We start from the raw sequence: 16,044 nt of genomic DNA, 5'->3' as shown, positions 1-16,044 counted from the left end.
TATCTACTATGCCACCTAGCTGCCCCCCAGGTTAAGAATTTCTAATCTAGCATCTCCTGCTCCATTGTGACAGTTATTCTCATTTTAAACATCCCCTCTTCTAACTGGGCAGTCCTTAGATCTAATGATAGGTCATTCTTCACGGAGACTCACAGATTCAATGTAATTAATAGCATGTGCCAAATTCTTTGCTCAAAGACGAAAATTAAATAGTCCCTGACCTCAAGACTCCAACTTCTTTCACTCATCACCAATACCAATGGACATTTAAATGTTACAAAGGACTTTATAGACAATATCTCATTTGAGCCTCCTCGCTCTGAGCAGTTATTACTATAGGTAGATGAGAGAACTGAGTTTCAGAGATCAGAAGGGTCTGACTCAGTCTCACAGAAAGTTCCAGATTTGGGATTTCAACCTTGATCTTCCTGACTCTCCTTCCAGTAGTCTAACCACTATCCACCTGGATGGACTCTCCTGGTTAGGATATATCTTTAGCTCATTATCTCTTGTTCTGTTCCTTTTCTAACTCCCTCTCCCCTTTCTTCATAGTCTTAGCAGTAGATTATGAGATCATAAATTTATATTTAACAAGGGATCTTTGAGTCCTTTTTATCAGTCCAAAGTCTATTATCATTATTTTTATTTTATAATTATAATAATAATTATTATATTTCTTACAGATGAGGAAATAAGCTTTTGGAGGTGAAATGACTTATCCAAGGAAACAAGGGGAGTGGGTGGGTGGGAGTAAACATCAGAGAACCCAGATCTTTTGATTTCAGAGGCAATACTATTTCCACTGAATTAGTGACTTAGTTGCCCCTTGAGAACTTTATATACCCTAAATATTAAACATTATCAAATTATATTGTATTATCATATATGATGTAATATATTATTATCTATTATAAATATTACAAAAATTAAATGGGACTGAACAGAGAGAATGAACAGACAAGATTACTATAAGTAAATAAAAATAAAAAGTTAAGTATAGAACATCAACATGGGACAGTGAAAAGGACACTGAACACATGAGATAGGTTTATTCATGGCACTTTTGCTAATTTACTGGATAACATATTACTTCCTCTCTCTGTACCCGAGTTTCCTAAACTATAAATGGAGACAGTTCAATCAAAGTGTCTATGCTTCCAGTTTTAACATTTGATGATTTTATGATCATATACATATGTGTGTATATATATATATATATATATATATATATATATATATATATATATATATATATGTAATCTCACCATTAGGTTAAGAAGAATCAGTCAAGAGTTTACTAGGAATCATTATGACAGAAGGGCAAGGACTGCTGAATTAGGAATAAGAGATAAGAGAGACCTTGGGTTTGAATCCCAGTGCTGCCATTTATTATCTGGGTGACTATGGACTTCATCTCTCTGACCTTCTTCACCTGAGACCCCATCTGTAAAATGAGAAAGGTTGGGATAGATGGCCTCTAGGATCTCCTTCCAGGAATAGATAGATTTCTATTGTCCATATGCAAAAGAGTAAACCCAAAGATTTAGCATGCTTTGCATATTTTGTAGCCTCCTTCCCCAAAGGGATGATATAAAAAATCATGGCAGAATCAAGATTAATGCATAGAATTGCCAAGAGTCAGGGTTACAATTAGAATTCTTGAAGAATGGACTGGACCTCATGGGAAAGTTACAATAGGCTCTGTCCTCCTTCAAGCAGAGACTGGATTACACTTGTCCAGGACATAGTAAAGGAGACTTGTTGAATCATGAGTTGCTCTATGTGGGTCTTGAACTCTCTTTCAATGTTAAGATTCTGTGATTCAATTGAATAGATATTAATTAACTGCTAAAATGACTTTTTTCTGCTCATCCATCTTTGTTCTTTGTTACAAAGGGACAGTTTTATGGACAGTGGAAGGAATATATTTTGAAATGAAAGTGATTTTAAGTAAAAGCTATACACATAATTTTTTTCTTAGAAAAGAAAAAAGAGATGAGAGAATTCAAAAGAGGCTTGAAAGAAATGGGAGCTATTAGGAAGGTTCAACTGAATAGATAAGGGCACTGAGAGAGGGAATGGCAAGCTGTTGGGAGGTTGCTGTCATGATGGTATCAAGGATCATAGATTTGGACCTGGAAGGTATCATGGCAGTCATCTTGGCCAATCCCTTCAACTAACAGATGAGGAAACTAAGATCTACAGATGGGAGAGAACTTGCCAGAACCTGATAAAAGCATAAGTATGCAAGCTATGGTAAATACCTTGAGATTCCGTTTTGTTTTTGATTGGTCTTCCTCATCTAAACCTTGATTTCACTGGTGTAGGGAAATCATGATAGGAGAATTCTCTTGGGATAGCTAGGTGGTGCAGTATATAAAGCATTGGCCCCGGAGTTAGGAGGACCTGATTTCAAATCCAATCTCAGACACTTAAAACTTACTAGCTAGCTGTGTGGCCTTGGGCATGTCACTTAACCTTTCTATTGCCTTGCAACCCCCCTCCCCAAAGAATCTCTCTCCATGAGTCAAGCAATAATACTAAAGGGTCAAATGAAGTGGTATTAAGGAAGTTTACTTGGCTACTTATAACTATTTCTTAGAATCTAGTCATCTAGAACTTGATAAAACAACTTTTCTCCAAACTAGAGAAGCATAAGTCAAAAAATCAGGCTCCTTTCATGAAGCTCTGCTAAGTGAGAGGGTGAAGGCTTTTTTAGAAGGTTTACCATCTTTTTGGAGGGCAGAGCTTTGTCTGTTATCAAAAGTGTCTCTCTTCCAATATAAACTGAGAGCTCACAAAGCACTGTCACCCACTCCACTCCTAGTGGTCACAGACACTGACCTACCTAGGCCTTTAGCCCCTCAAGAGGGAGACATAGGCTAGATTCACTCATTCACTGTCTTCCCTTGTGTATGTTATAGGATGACTTCATTCCTAATATCCCAACCACCTTGACCTGTGAGTTAACCTTTTTTCTTTTGCTAGCATGTTAGCCACTAGGCCTGGAGAAGCACAGTAAGATCTGCCTGAAGAGAGAGAAAAGGCTGAAATTGTGGCAGGTGAAGAGAATGCCCCTGAGGAGGTCTCAAGGGGATCATAAATCTTTGGCTGTCCATCTTTTATAAAGCCTGAAGGAAGATGAAGGTCAACAGCAGCATCATCCCCGTCTTCCCCCGCCAACCTTTCCTCCCACACTTTTATGTCTGAAGCTTCCTGTATGACAAGGTAATCGTGTCTCCAGCAGTCCGCCCCCAGATAGGCTGGGGAGGGACTGCCAGGCTGGCTAGCAGTAGCTTCCTTCTCTCCAGCTGCCACGTAGAAGACTGGGAGCTGTCCAGGGTACTGGTTTCTGGACAGCCAGGAAGTGGCACATTCTTTGCTGGAATTTCTTAATCTTTCATGAACTAATTCATCCATCTATCCTTCTATCTATGCATTCATTAAACAGCCATTATTAATCACCTGCTGAAAATGAAATATTAGGTTGGGTGTTGGGGGATAAAGTACAAATTACTGGCAGAGCTAATTGTAGTGATGTAATGCAATTAGGGGGCCTGGAGACTGTCAGCCTCTTATCTTATAGTGGAAAGAGCACTAGTTCTAGAGTCGGAAAATTTAGGTTAAAACCTCATTCTGACATTTACTACTTGTGCAAATCACTTAAAACTCCCTAGGCCTCAGTTTGCTCTTCTATAAAACAAAAAGGTTGGATTAATTGGTCTCTAATGTCTCTTCCTCCTCTAGAACCAGGAGCCTATGACTGGTCTTTTTGATTGTATGAAGAGGGAGAATTCTTTATATAGACTCATTATAGATTGAGAACTATAAGGGACCTGGAACTCATCCAGTTCTGAACTGCGTGCTCGTGTGTGTGTGTGTGTGTGTGTGTGTGTGTGTGTGTGGTGTGTGAGTATGTGTATGTGTAAGAGAGAAAGAAACAGAGATGGACCCCAACCTCTTCTCAGAATAATGTATTTAAATACATAAGATAAAATAAATAGGGATTCAAAGGAAAGCAATTATATTGAAATATAGCTTTCCAAATATTTTTTAAAATAAGCTTTTGAATTTTTTATCCCCAACACCAAGCATATTATTTCCTGATCAAATCTAACCCTCCTTATTTTACAGAGAAAGAAACAGAGGTCCAAGAGGGGAAGAAATGGTATATAAAGGTTCATCTGACCAAGTGATAGCCTAAAAATTTGAACCCTATTCTTAGACTTAAAATACAGCCCTCTATCACATCACAGCCTGTTTTGATTTGGGGAGATTTCCCTAGAAACACCCCTTCTCTGTAGTCTCAGATATATTTCTATAAATAAACCACTAGAGATAGTATGCTTGATTTTTGTGGGCATGTGTGGAAGAGGGAATGAGGAGGAATAAGACAGAATGGAGGCAAGAGAGATGATGAACTGGCATCTGGAAAAGGGACTAGGATGCACAACTCCTCCATGAGCCTAGCCTTCTTAGGGCTATTGAGCCAGGGATTCTGGTATTATGGAGCTTTCTAGGAAAGACCTAATGCTCAGTCCCAATTTCCCAGTGTGGATCAACTTTGCTTATGACCTTGAACTCTAAGAATCCAGATTCCTCATTTGCCCACAGAACTGGAAACTCCTTCAGGGTAAGAACTTTCCTACCATATCTTGCTCAGTAGGGGGTGCATTAAAGACCTTTGATAAAATGAAGTCAAAATTCATGCAAAGATATCAAGGGGAAGCAAGAGACATCCCAAAATGCCCCCTAATTAAACCTGGTGCCCAATATTCCTTGGAAGTGATTCTTCAGGTGACCTCTTTCTCTCAACAAAACCCAAATCCTACTTATCATGTTCATATGATTGACTCTACTCCCATCTTCAAAATTAGCCTCTGAGAACTGAGACTCTGACTTCTCAGGAAGAAAAGGAAATAGAGAAGACTTTACAACCCCCAGACTAGAATTAAAAGGAAAAAAGAGACCAGAGACCATGCTCCAGATCCAGTGAGCTCTTTGTAATGGACAGGAAAGGAGTCTTCCATCTTCATGGCCCTGGCTTCTAAAGGGCTTTGCAGTTACCAAAGTGAGCCCTGCTATTTAAGGGTCAGGAGGCCTGAGAATAAGTCCTTTAAGAATAGCATGGCTTGGTGAGGAGTCAAGGATAAGAATAGCCTTTGGCAGCCTCCATTCCATCTTGATCATCTCAGTCTGGTGATGGTAAAGAACCTCGATTCTTCGCCACTTGAGGATCATTGAATAAAGTAGAGATAATTAACTTGGAGAAGAAGAGAGTGGGGGGGGTTGTTGAGAATGACAGCTATCTTCTAGTATTATTAGGGCTGTCATATGAAAGGGAGACTAAGACTTGGCTTTCCTGGATGCCAAGAGGATGGAATTAGGAGCTAGGGTGTGGAACTTGCAAAGATGAAGGATTAGGTTCAAGGTCATTAGAGAAATCTTCAAATAACATGAATTGCCTTGGTAGACAGAAGGTTTCCTCCTGTTACTGGTCTTCCAACAGAGGTCAAATGACCGTATGTTAGGGAGACTGTAGAGGGGGCTGGGTCAGATGTGTCTACTTATGTCTCTTCCAGGTCTGATATTCTAGGATTTTGAGCAGTGAGATTCGTGAAAGACCCTGAGAGTGAGTAATTTATTGAACAGGGCAGAAAGGAGAGCAGGGGGAGGGATAGCAGGAAAGGAGGAAACTCCATTATGAGAAAGACTAAAAACAGCCTGGAGCCTAAGTCTTCAAACACGAAGCAATGACTTTGACTTCTCACCACAATTACCCAAGGTGGGAAGAAAACCTCCCCTAGCACCTGCTTCTCTTCATTTATTAGCATCTTCTTCCTATTCCCTAGAGCCACTCATTGCAGATCTTCTCTATTAATGAAAGCTGCTTAGCAACAGGGAGCTGAATCATGCATGAGACCCTGCTACTGTTACTCCTTGGAATCCAGGAGGACCCCCCACCTCCCACTCCTATGGAGGAGGAGGATAGTCCCAGCCTGGAAGAAGCTCCAATGCTGCCACATCCTGTGACCACAGGAGAATATTGTGATGATTTACAGAGTGGGACCTGAGCTGCCCTGATAATCACAGTCTTAGAACTGTAAAGGATATTTTTTTTTAAAAAGCATCTCCTCATTTTACAGATGAAGAAACTGAAACCCAGAGAGAAGAGACTTGCCCAAGGTCACACAGGTAGTCTAGTAGCAAAGTTTGGATTTGAATCTGGCTTCCAAACTTTCCCTTTAACCAAGGAAGCCACTCTAGGGAGGATTTCTGGATTCTGAGGGCTGCATGTCATCACCTGGGTGGGGGCCTCTCTGCAAGTTTCTCAGCCTCTTCTCATAGTCTACTCACTGAAGCCTAAGTGTTAGCAAAACAAAAATAGTAGCAAGTTTAAACCCTTTCAGTAAAGGGGTAGAGATGTTTCCCAAGCACCAGGGAGAGGGCAGAACAGAATCCTGGGAGGCTTGTGTCTTCTCCAAGGAGTACAATTGATGCCTCCTTGGTTTTTGGAGTACTATGCCAGCAGAGTCATTTTAGAGCTTGGCACCCAGGAAATAGTTAATGAATATTTGTTGGTTGTTAATATGTATGTTTGTGAATGCGATTTTAAAAAAAGGTAGAGCTCATGACAATTTGCTCCTGGAATGCTGAATTTATGGAACTAATTCTAAAAGGCAAAATAAAGAAAATATCCAGTTGAGGTTAGTGAGGCAGGAAATCCCTTTTGGTTGTCCATCTTGGGAAGATAACATCTCTACTAGTGTTACTATGCACACACACACACACACACACACACACACACACACACACACTCCTTCCTGTACAGTCCCTGTCTGATGGCAAACAAAGCCTCCTTCTTTAAACAAATTGTCTACAAGTAGGAACATGGCCAGCCTCTCCAACCGGACAGACAGGTTCCAGAGTAACCACAATGAACACACCCACAATATAGCAGCTTCTCAAATGTACTTGGATTCTCTGGTTCCTCTTGAAAGCTTCCTTTCAATCTTTGCTAAGAACACAGGCCCTAGAGCTCATCTACAGATAACCCTTCTGAAGTATCCAGGGCTTTGACTACTACCTCAGTCAATTTGCCCCAGGAATTCCACTGATATGCCTTAATTTTAGCCCTTGTTTTAAACTGACTAAGCTCTTTGGGATTACCTGAAGAGCAACAGAAAGATGGTAGAAATGAGCAGAACACATGTCATGAAAAAGAGGAAGTGTGGCAGAGGAGTGGGGAAGAGGGTATCATAAAAAAATGAATGACCAAGGAGAAAAATGGGCTGGCCATATAGTGGGAATAGAGGATAATCACTTAGTCAGCTTGGTATCCAGAGAATGTTGAAAGAATAAGTCAGGAACTTAGCAAGGGGCATCTAGAAGGCACAATGTATACAGTGCCATCCTAAAGTCTGGAAGACCTGAGTTCAAATTCCACCTTAGACACTTACTAGCTGTATAACTGTGGGTGAGTCCCTTAACCAAAACTGCCTTACATCCAGGGTCACCTTCAGTTGTCCTGGCCATTGGACCCAGATGGCTCCAGAGGAGAAAGTCAGGCTAGTGACTTAACACAGCTCCCCCCTCCCTCCACTTATATCCAATTCAGATGCTTATCATCACTTCAGCTCCCTGATGTTATGGACTTCTGTGAGAATGAAAGACAGACATAATCATCCCTGTGGCAGGACACACCCAAGAGTTAAACAGGACAACAGGATAGGATGGGCTACAATTTACAACCCTGGAGGGAATACACATCTTGGGGGGATCACAAATCTACTTTGATCACTGAACTGATAATGACTATGACTCTACTTCAATGATCCATCATTTCATTACCTCCCTCCACTGTGCTGATTTAACCTCTCTCTATAACTTAGAAGGTTAGCACTAGAACCAACTTGGTGATGAGTCTGCCATGTTCAAAGGATCAAAGATTTGAAGAGATTCCAAAAGATGCGGAGGACACTGAGTACAGCCCTCTCATATTAAATGAAGAAAATGAGGCTGAGAGCAATTAAGTATCTTGCCCAGGGTCATACAACTGGTAGTGTCTGAGATAGGATTTGACAGTCAAGTCTTCCCAAGTCTAAAACAATTCTACCTACTATAAGATCTCTCAGAATTTAGCCAGCCTGGTCCTTCAGGTCCTCAACATCACTGAGTCCATCTGCTGTAGAACAGTGATAGCAACTCCACTCTTACAGGATAGAGAAAGTGAAAGATTAGTAGCCCACAAAGAATAGCCCTGGTACCCCAAAGAATCACAGGAGAGGAGAGCTGGAAGCGATTCTCAGTAGCTGTCTAATCCAACCCCTGCCTCAGAAATATGCTTAAGCCAATATACCCACCATATAGTTGTCTAGTCTTAAGGATCTCTAAGGGTAGGGGAACCTACCCCCTTTCAAGTTGGCCTATTAAAGTTTTGGAAAGCCCTACTTATATGGTAGATTTTACCTGACAAAAGCCTAAATTGTTCATTTTGCAATTTCTACCCATTCCTTCTAATGTCTAATAACTTCCTCACTTAATAACCCTTCATATACATGGAGACACTACTATGTTCCCTCAGGTGTCCTTTGTTCCACTTCTTTCAATAGATCTTCATATAATATGCACTCAAGGACATCTAACATCTTTGGTGTCCATATGCATACATTCTTCAGTTTATCAATGCCCTTCTGGAAATCGAGTTCAGTAACCCAAACTAAACACAATACTCCAGAGTTATGCTGACTGGGGCAGAGGACAGTGGGATTGTCCCTATTAATAGAATCCTAGGTCACACTAACTCTTTTGGTTGCCATAGAACACTGCTGACTCATGCCAAACTTGAAGCCCACTAACATTCCCAGATCTTCATCTGAACAATTGGTTTCTATTCATGCTTCCCCAAAAGGATCCAATCCAATCCAATCCAACTATTCTTATGCATCATGCACTGCAGCAGGCACTAAGAATACAAAGGCAAAAAAAAATTGCCCATGTCCTCAAAGAACTTACATTCCATTGGGGGGGGGGAATATGTTTATAGAAAATTGTATACAAGATGTATATGAAATAGAATGTGGAAGAAGAGTAGAGGGCTAATATAAAGAGCAGCTTGCTAGGATGGGGGTTCTGGAGGGTGTAAATAAGAAGGGAATAGGCATTGTGGGTTGGAGATGAAATGTAGGAAGGACTCTGAGGGAATGGAAGCCAAGGAAGAAATGGCTTAGACAACCTATGGTTCAGAATGAACAGGAACTCTAAGAGATAGAGGGCAGTCGACTGTCCCTCCCCTCATTGTACTATTTGTCTGCAAGTAGAGTGTTTGTGTATGTGAGTACATAGGAGGATCTTGACTTTGGTGCTGGTTTGGAGAGGGAGGGCAGGAAGGCCCCCAGCATACTAAGTGAACTCCCTACAGAGATATGGAAGGACATGGATAAGAGTCACATTGAGAAAATGTAGCTGCATTGCTTCTCAGAGATTGGCAAGCATACTTGACATTAGGAAAATTTCTCCCTTTACTCTCTTTTTTCTCCAATCTCCTTCCTTCCTTGGCAGAGTAACATCTATGGATTACCTCCTGTGACCTTGATCCTTAGCAACCCTCCACCAGTGTTCTAATCAGAGCCACCTCCTTCCTGCCATAGGCTATCTGGTACTTCTTGTATCCATTCAGGTCCAAAACCTGGAGTCTTTGTCCTAAATTTTTCTATACTTGAGTTGGCAAAAGGGAAACAAATCCATTTCTTTGAATGAACCTACTGACTTAATGAAAGGAACAGGTCAAGAGATGCTGCTCTATCACTAACTCTCCCAATGACCTTGGATAAATCTCATGCTCTTTAGGCCTCTTTTACTTTATCTGTGTAATGAAGAGGATGCCTTGTCCTTCTGGGGATCAGGGAAAAAAATGCTCTTCAAATGTAACTAAAAAGCACAAGACAAATGTGAGACAAATATAATAATAGCAGCATTGTTATCACTACGAGGGAGGCTGAGAACACACTTCAGGTCAATAGCTTTCCTTGCTCACCCGCTGTTGGCACAGCTGAAGTGTGGTCTACATTAGTGACTGTTAGAAATAACCAGACTCAGTCATTCCTCTGGGGAGTCTCGCTGGATGGCTCAGAAATGAACGGGGGCTGGGGGGAAGTGGGGAGGGCTGCTCCTCACCCTTACTGGTCTAACTGAGAAAGCCTTACTTCTTTTTTACTCCTGTTTAGCTTGTGAGCCTCCCACCAACATCTCCCCCTTTCCTGAAATATACTTATGCCCTCCCCCTCTTAGACCTATGAATACTTTCCCTGACTACCCATTCATATTTCCACAAGGGGTCTGGTTAACAGAGGGTTATGAGCAATTTACAAGAGATCACACTGGATCACAGACTGAGAACCGGAAGGGTCTTGGGAGGGCATCTAGTTCAACTCCTTTATCTTTTTGATTGAGGAAACCGAGACCTAGGAAGGATTTACTTTCCTGAAGTCACACCAGTAACCTGTATCAGCAATTGGATTTGAACCCAGGCTCTTTGACTCCATACTTCCCCAATCTGTGATAGCTCATGATGTCCTTAACCTGAGTGGCATAGGATATGACAAAATAAACTTTCCCTGAGATTCTGATTGAATCCAACAAATACTTAAAAACAATAGTAATGATGATGATGATGATTTTTCATTCCCAAGAGTACTTTTTAAAGTTTTAAAAGTTGCATGTGCTATTTCATTTAATCTTCACAACAACCCCTGGAATACAACCCCTGGCTGTACTTATTTTACAGATGAACAATTAAGGCAGAGTGAGATTAAATGATTAGTTCAGGATCACCCAGCTAGGCAGTATGACAGGATCTGAACTCAGGTCTAGACTCTATGTTCAGAATTTTAGCCACTATGACACCCACCAAGAAAATGAGCAGCAGCCTTTGCCCTCCAGAAACAATTTTTCTGTTGGGGAGAGATGCAGGGAAAGATAAAAGGGTAAGTATTCTAGATCCAGTATCTGGCTTCACTGAGGTAAGGAAAAGTACCTCTATTAAAGTAGCTCTGCACATTCTCTGTAAAGCAGCTTAGCCTCTAAGCTTTACAGGTTGCCTGAGGACAGTGGGAGGGACAATGATTTGCCCAGAGTCATACAACTGATTTGAATCAGAGGCAGAATCTGAACCCACTTCTTCCCAACTCTTAGGATCAGCTCTCTACTTCCTACATTGTACCATCTATCATCCCTGTCTTCTCAAAAAGCAAGTACATGACTGATTATCTGAGGAAGGAGAGAGCCCAGAAAACTAGAGAATCAAGGGAGGAATCTGTCCAGGGCCTAAGCCTTGATGCCCTGGGGATGCCCAGAGGCAGAGATGAGAAGGGAGAACATTCAGTGTAGAGTCAGGAGATGGATGGCCAGTTCAGGAATGTTATGTAATTGTGGTTGGCACAACATGACAACAATAACATGTGTAGGCAGTGTCACAGACTGGCAATGTCGCAGACCTAATGTAAGGGAAAAATGGAGTCACTGGAATACAAAGATCTATGTTCAAATCCTGTCTTTGTGAATTTGAGGGATTCAATTCCCTCTTAGGACCTCAAGGATCCTCCTCTTTAAAAGGAAGGAGCTAAGTAAGAGGTTTTTCTAAGGCCTTTTTCAGCTCTAAACTCCTATGACCCATAACTATTTTCTGATTAAGGTGGAGCTGGGAGGTGGTGAAGTCTTGCAAATGGGTAAGGAAGTACACACCACAAGGCTTTGGCTCTACAAGACAGAGGTATGGAAAGCAGAAACCAGACTGGGAGTGAGTAGTCAGCTATAGTTGAAAGAGGATATTGGGTTTTTCTCCCAAGGTTAAGCGGTCAATGTATTCACTCACTTTTTTTTCGAAGCAATCTCCAGGGTTAAATGGCTTATCTAAGGTCACACAGCTAGAAAGTGACTGAGATTTAAACTTAGGTCCTTCTGACTCCAGGTCCTGATGCTCTGTCCACTACACCACCTTTCTGCCTCCCCCAATTCCCCCATTTTCTAAGAAAGTACCAAGGCCTAAAAGGCTAGATATTCAGTCATCAGTGAAAGGCAACATAGCTGCTAGCTTCTTGTTCCCAAGGATTTGGGAAGGATAAGTTTCCTGGAAATCTAAAGTGAACTTAGCTTAGAGGTTTCAGTTTTGAGGGGTATAGATGAAGGATGGCTCTAGCTTAACCTAAACCTTTCCCCATCTGATCCCCAAAGGTTTTTGGTTCTTTATTCTGGTTCAGTGTGTGTGTGTGTGTGTGTGTGTGTTTTCTCTTAGAGTGGTGGGGGTGGAGGGAATGAATTAAAAAATGAAACAGCATAACAAAAAGTAACCACCAGGCTACTACAAGAAGTCACCCTATTGTTGAAGTAAGATACCTACAGGAAGCCCTAGGAAGCAATTTTAGATTGCTCACCACTCTGAAATTATGGGTTCAAATCTTGCCTCTGACCCAACTCACTCACATATTTAGATGACTCACTCACCTAATCAATAAGCACCTATTACATGCCAGTCATGCTTCTAAGGGTACAGATAAAATGTGAGTCATTCCTCTTGCCCACAAAGGCATATCCAGCCCTTGTCACTCACCACACAGAGCAATGATATGGCTGCTGTCTTCATGCACAAACTTCCTGGTGACAGCTTCCTCCATGATCTGTTTTACCTAGGAACAAACATATACCACTGTCATTCTTTTTTAGCCAGAAGGGTCCCAAGGAAAAGATGGTCTGACTCCTTGACATTGAAGGGACATCCCAGGGGGCAAATGGCAGGCATGTGAAGATCCTCAAATCTCCCTCAGTATACCAAACCTCTGAGAAGCAGTTGGTGTAGGCAGGTTGAATTTGATGATCAGTGGAGGCAACTATGCCTTTTTTGTTGAATCTTCCCAGCTCCTTTCCAGAGACTTGAGAACCCCAGTCTTCTTAGAGGTAGAAACTCTCCACCCCTGGTATCATGGCACCTGCCCAGATGTGAAGGCTATCAATCCTTTTTGTGGGGTTCAGGTATCTCAAGTAACCTGCCTTCCTCATAAATTGGCTCTCCTAGATTCAGGACTCCCCTGGATCTGGGGGGAGAGAACTCATTTCAGTTTACCAAGCTGTCAATGGCCCATAAACAAGCATTTCTAAAATGCCAACTGTGCCAGACATTGCAAAGATTAGAAAACCAGTGCCTATGTTCAAGAAGGTTACATTCTGTCTAACTGGTGCTAGTTCCTAAGAGTGCTTGGATTTTAGTGGGGAGATAGAGTTATTAGTCAACTGAATGAATTATAGACTAATAGGAGTGACACCCATCTTGGCAGAGTGTGGCGCTGGAGTATGGAGTTGCCTACTTATTATTCCACATTAAAGAAAGTCATGTCCTGCCTGCAAGAGGAACTCTTTTAGCTTGGGGCTCCAGCTGGTGAAAGGCAAGGTCAAGATTCCTGGAACCAATTATTTCTAAAGATCCTACAGGTGGGAATAACTTCAAGAGCAATTTGGGATGCCTGGCTAACCACCTGAGCTTATAAATTATGGGTGCTTTTCCTCTCACTAATAATAATGGTTTGTCCTTCATTCTTGAAGAAGACCATGACATCAGGGAAGTGATGCCATGACAAGCACATCAATTGGATTTGAGTTGAGGGGCTCCTGGGCTAAGATACCAGCCTCACTTTCTCCTCCAGAGGCATCTGGGTCCACTGGCCAGATATGGATCAGGATGACTGGAGATGGCTCTGGGTACAAAGCAATCAGGGTTAAGTGACTTGCCCAAGATCCCACAGCTACTAAGTGTCTGAATCAGGATTTGAACTCCAGTCCTCCTGACTCCAAGACCAGTACTGTATTCACTGCACCACCTAGCTGCCTTTCTCCTTTCATTAATTTGGAAACCACTGATTTTGATCAGGACTCATCCATTAAGGAAACAATGGAAAGACTGTTGGATTGGAAGTCAAGAAGACCTGGCTCTAAATATTGACTTTGCCGCTAAACAGCTGTGATCATGAGCAAGTCATCTGAGTCTTGGTTTCATTTGTAAAGTTGAGGGTGGGGGGGGGAATAAAATGGATTCTCAGTTCTGGCTCTAAATCTATGATCCTATGATGCCCTGGCTTTATGTCTCCAAACTTCAGGTCTCCCCCCACCCCTCCCCAACCAACCTCACCAAGTTTCAGCAGTATCCAAATATAGCCTGGGTAGACTAGGCTCTTTGTCATAGTTTGCTTTTTTAGCGTGTGTCCCGCTCATCAGTGGCCCTGCCTGGGGATCTGGCATGTTTAATGTCTTCCTGGCTATGTTCGTCCAGACTCTCACTACTTAAGAGGGAAAATTAGGATGTTCGATATTTCAGAGCAAGGACCACCTTTGCCTTTCTTTGCATCTAGAAAGCAGGGGTGGGAAACATCCAGCCAGAGGGCTGGGAAGGCCTTCCAAATCATTTGGTCTGGTGCTGCCAAGGCGACCAGTAGGATGTGAAATGTAATAATTGTAGGAGCTTTTTTAGGATTAGGCTTTTGTAAGTGGATCATTTTCTATGGTCCTTGAATGATGTTATAAATACTGAAATGACCCTTGGCAGACTCCCCCCCCCAGTAGAGTTTAGCAGAGGGTCTGGGATGTAAGAAACCCTTACTAAAAGCTTAAGTGCCTAGCTGACTTGGGAGGCACCCGACCCGCAGCAGGTTCTACTCCATCCTTGGGGAAGAGAAGGGATGCACAGAGGAGGAGTCGGCCTCGGGTTTAGGAGGGGGTTGGTGTGTGGCTGTCTACCCTACCCGCGTCCTGCAATGGGCCACCACCTCGGATCTAACCGTCCTTCCACCGAGTCTTTGCAGGCTCAGGGCCCACTGTAAGTAAGGTATTCCCCCTTTCCCTGGGGCCACTCTCATTTCCATTGCTTCCAAGCAGACCTGGGGTGTTCTGGGATGGACAGGATGGAAAGACAGGGCCCCAAGGCGAGGAGGACGCAGGGAGCCCCGGGGACTAAGAAATGCTTCTGGATCCACTGGACATTTTGAGAGACGAGCCCCCTGAAGACATGACAGGGCGGCTCTGATGTTTCAGAGGGATGGGAGGAGGGGGAGGAGGAGGAAGGCCGCGAGGGGCGGGGGAAGGGGCTCCCTCACTCCAGATGCCGGGACCCAGGGGCGGGAGGATAGCGGGGGGGGGGGGGGGGCGCCGCTCTGCAGCAGTGCCAGCAGCCGGGACCCTCGAGCCCCGGCCGGGCGTCCTGAAGCGCCCCGCGCCCCGGGGAACCCCTGGAGACCCCGCCCCCGCCCCCCCGCGGGCTTCGCTGAACGAGTCGCCCTCCTCCGCCCCAAGTCTTCCCCGGGAGCAACTCCCCCCCCGCGGCTGCTGCCGCCAGCGGGTGGGAGAGAAAACGGGGCGCGGGGGTCCCCCTGGGCCCGGCCCCGCGCCGCCCCCCGGCCCCGGCCCCGCACCACCCCCGGCCCCGGCCCCGCGCCGCCCCCCGCACCACCCCCGGCCCCGGCCCCGCCCCGCGCCGCCCCCCGGGCCCGGCCCCGCACCACCCCCGGCCCCGGCCCCGCGCAGCGCCCCCCGGCCCCGGGCCCGGCCCCGCGCCGCCCTCACCTCCTTCTTGACGTTCCACAGCAATCGCTCTTTGACGGCGTCCTCCGAGCGGCTCATGGTGCCCGGCCCGGCCCCGCCGCCGCCCGCGCCTCAGCTGCCCGCCGCCAAGGCGGAGCCCCGCGCGGCCGCCGCGCCCCCCGCACCCCGCCGCCGCCCGCCCTCCGGCTCCGCGGCCATGTTCCGAGCCCGGCCCCTCCCCCGGCCGCGGGGCAGCGCCTCCCCGGGGGGGGGGGGGGGGGCGCCGCCGCCGCCGCCATGGCAACGCCCCCCCCCCGCCCGGGCCGCGACGGAGGCGGGGCAGAGCGAGGCCCCGCCCCCGGCTCGAGCCAACGCCCCCCTCAGGCCCCCCCCCCAGGCGGGGCCCCGGAGCCGGGAGGACCCGAGTTCGAGGACGGCCGGCCGCTTCCTAGCCGTGACGCCTTGGGCGAGTCCTCGCACCCG

At 44.9% G+C, this 16,044-nt stretch overlaps 1 protein-coding gene across 2 annotated transcripts in view; it reads right to left on the bottom strand.

Moving 5' to 3' along the window:
- SGSM2 (small G protein signaling modulator 2) overlaps positions 1-15,706 on the bottom strand; it is a 72,222-nt gene extending 56,516 nt beyond the window's left edge. For both annotated transcript variants that reach the window (XM_074189210.1, XM_074189211.1), the window contains exons 1-2: positions 15,604-15,706; positions 12,608-12,683 (exon numbers count right to left, since the gene is read on the bottom strand). In XM_074189210.1, the coding sequence (XP_074045311.1) occupies positions 12,608-12,683; positions 15,604-15,660 (133 nt within the window). In that variant the 5' untranslated portion in view covers positions 15,661-15,706. The remainder of the gene's footprint in view (positions 1-12,607; positions 12,684-15,603) is intronic.
- Positions 15,707-16,044: the final 338 nt, after the last annotated feature.

The sequence above is a fragment of the Macrotis lagotis genome, chromosome 5 (genome assembly GCF_037893015.1).
Source record: "Macrotis lagotis isolate mMagLag1 chromosome 5, bilby.v1.9.chrom.fasta, whole genome shotgun sequence".
Lineage (NCBI taxonomy): Eukaryota > Metazoa > Chordata > Mammalia > Peramelemorphia > Peramelidae > Macrotis > Macrotis lagotis.
The sequence above is the reverse complement of the archived record's forward strand: the minus strand, read 5'-3'. Positions and strand labels throughout refer to the sequence as shown.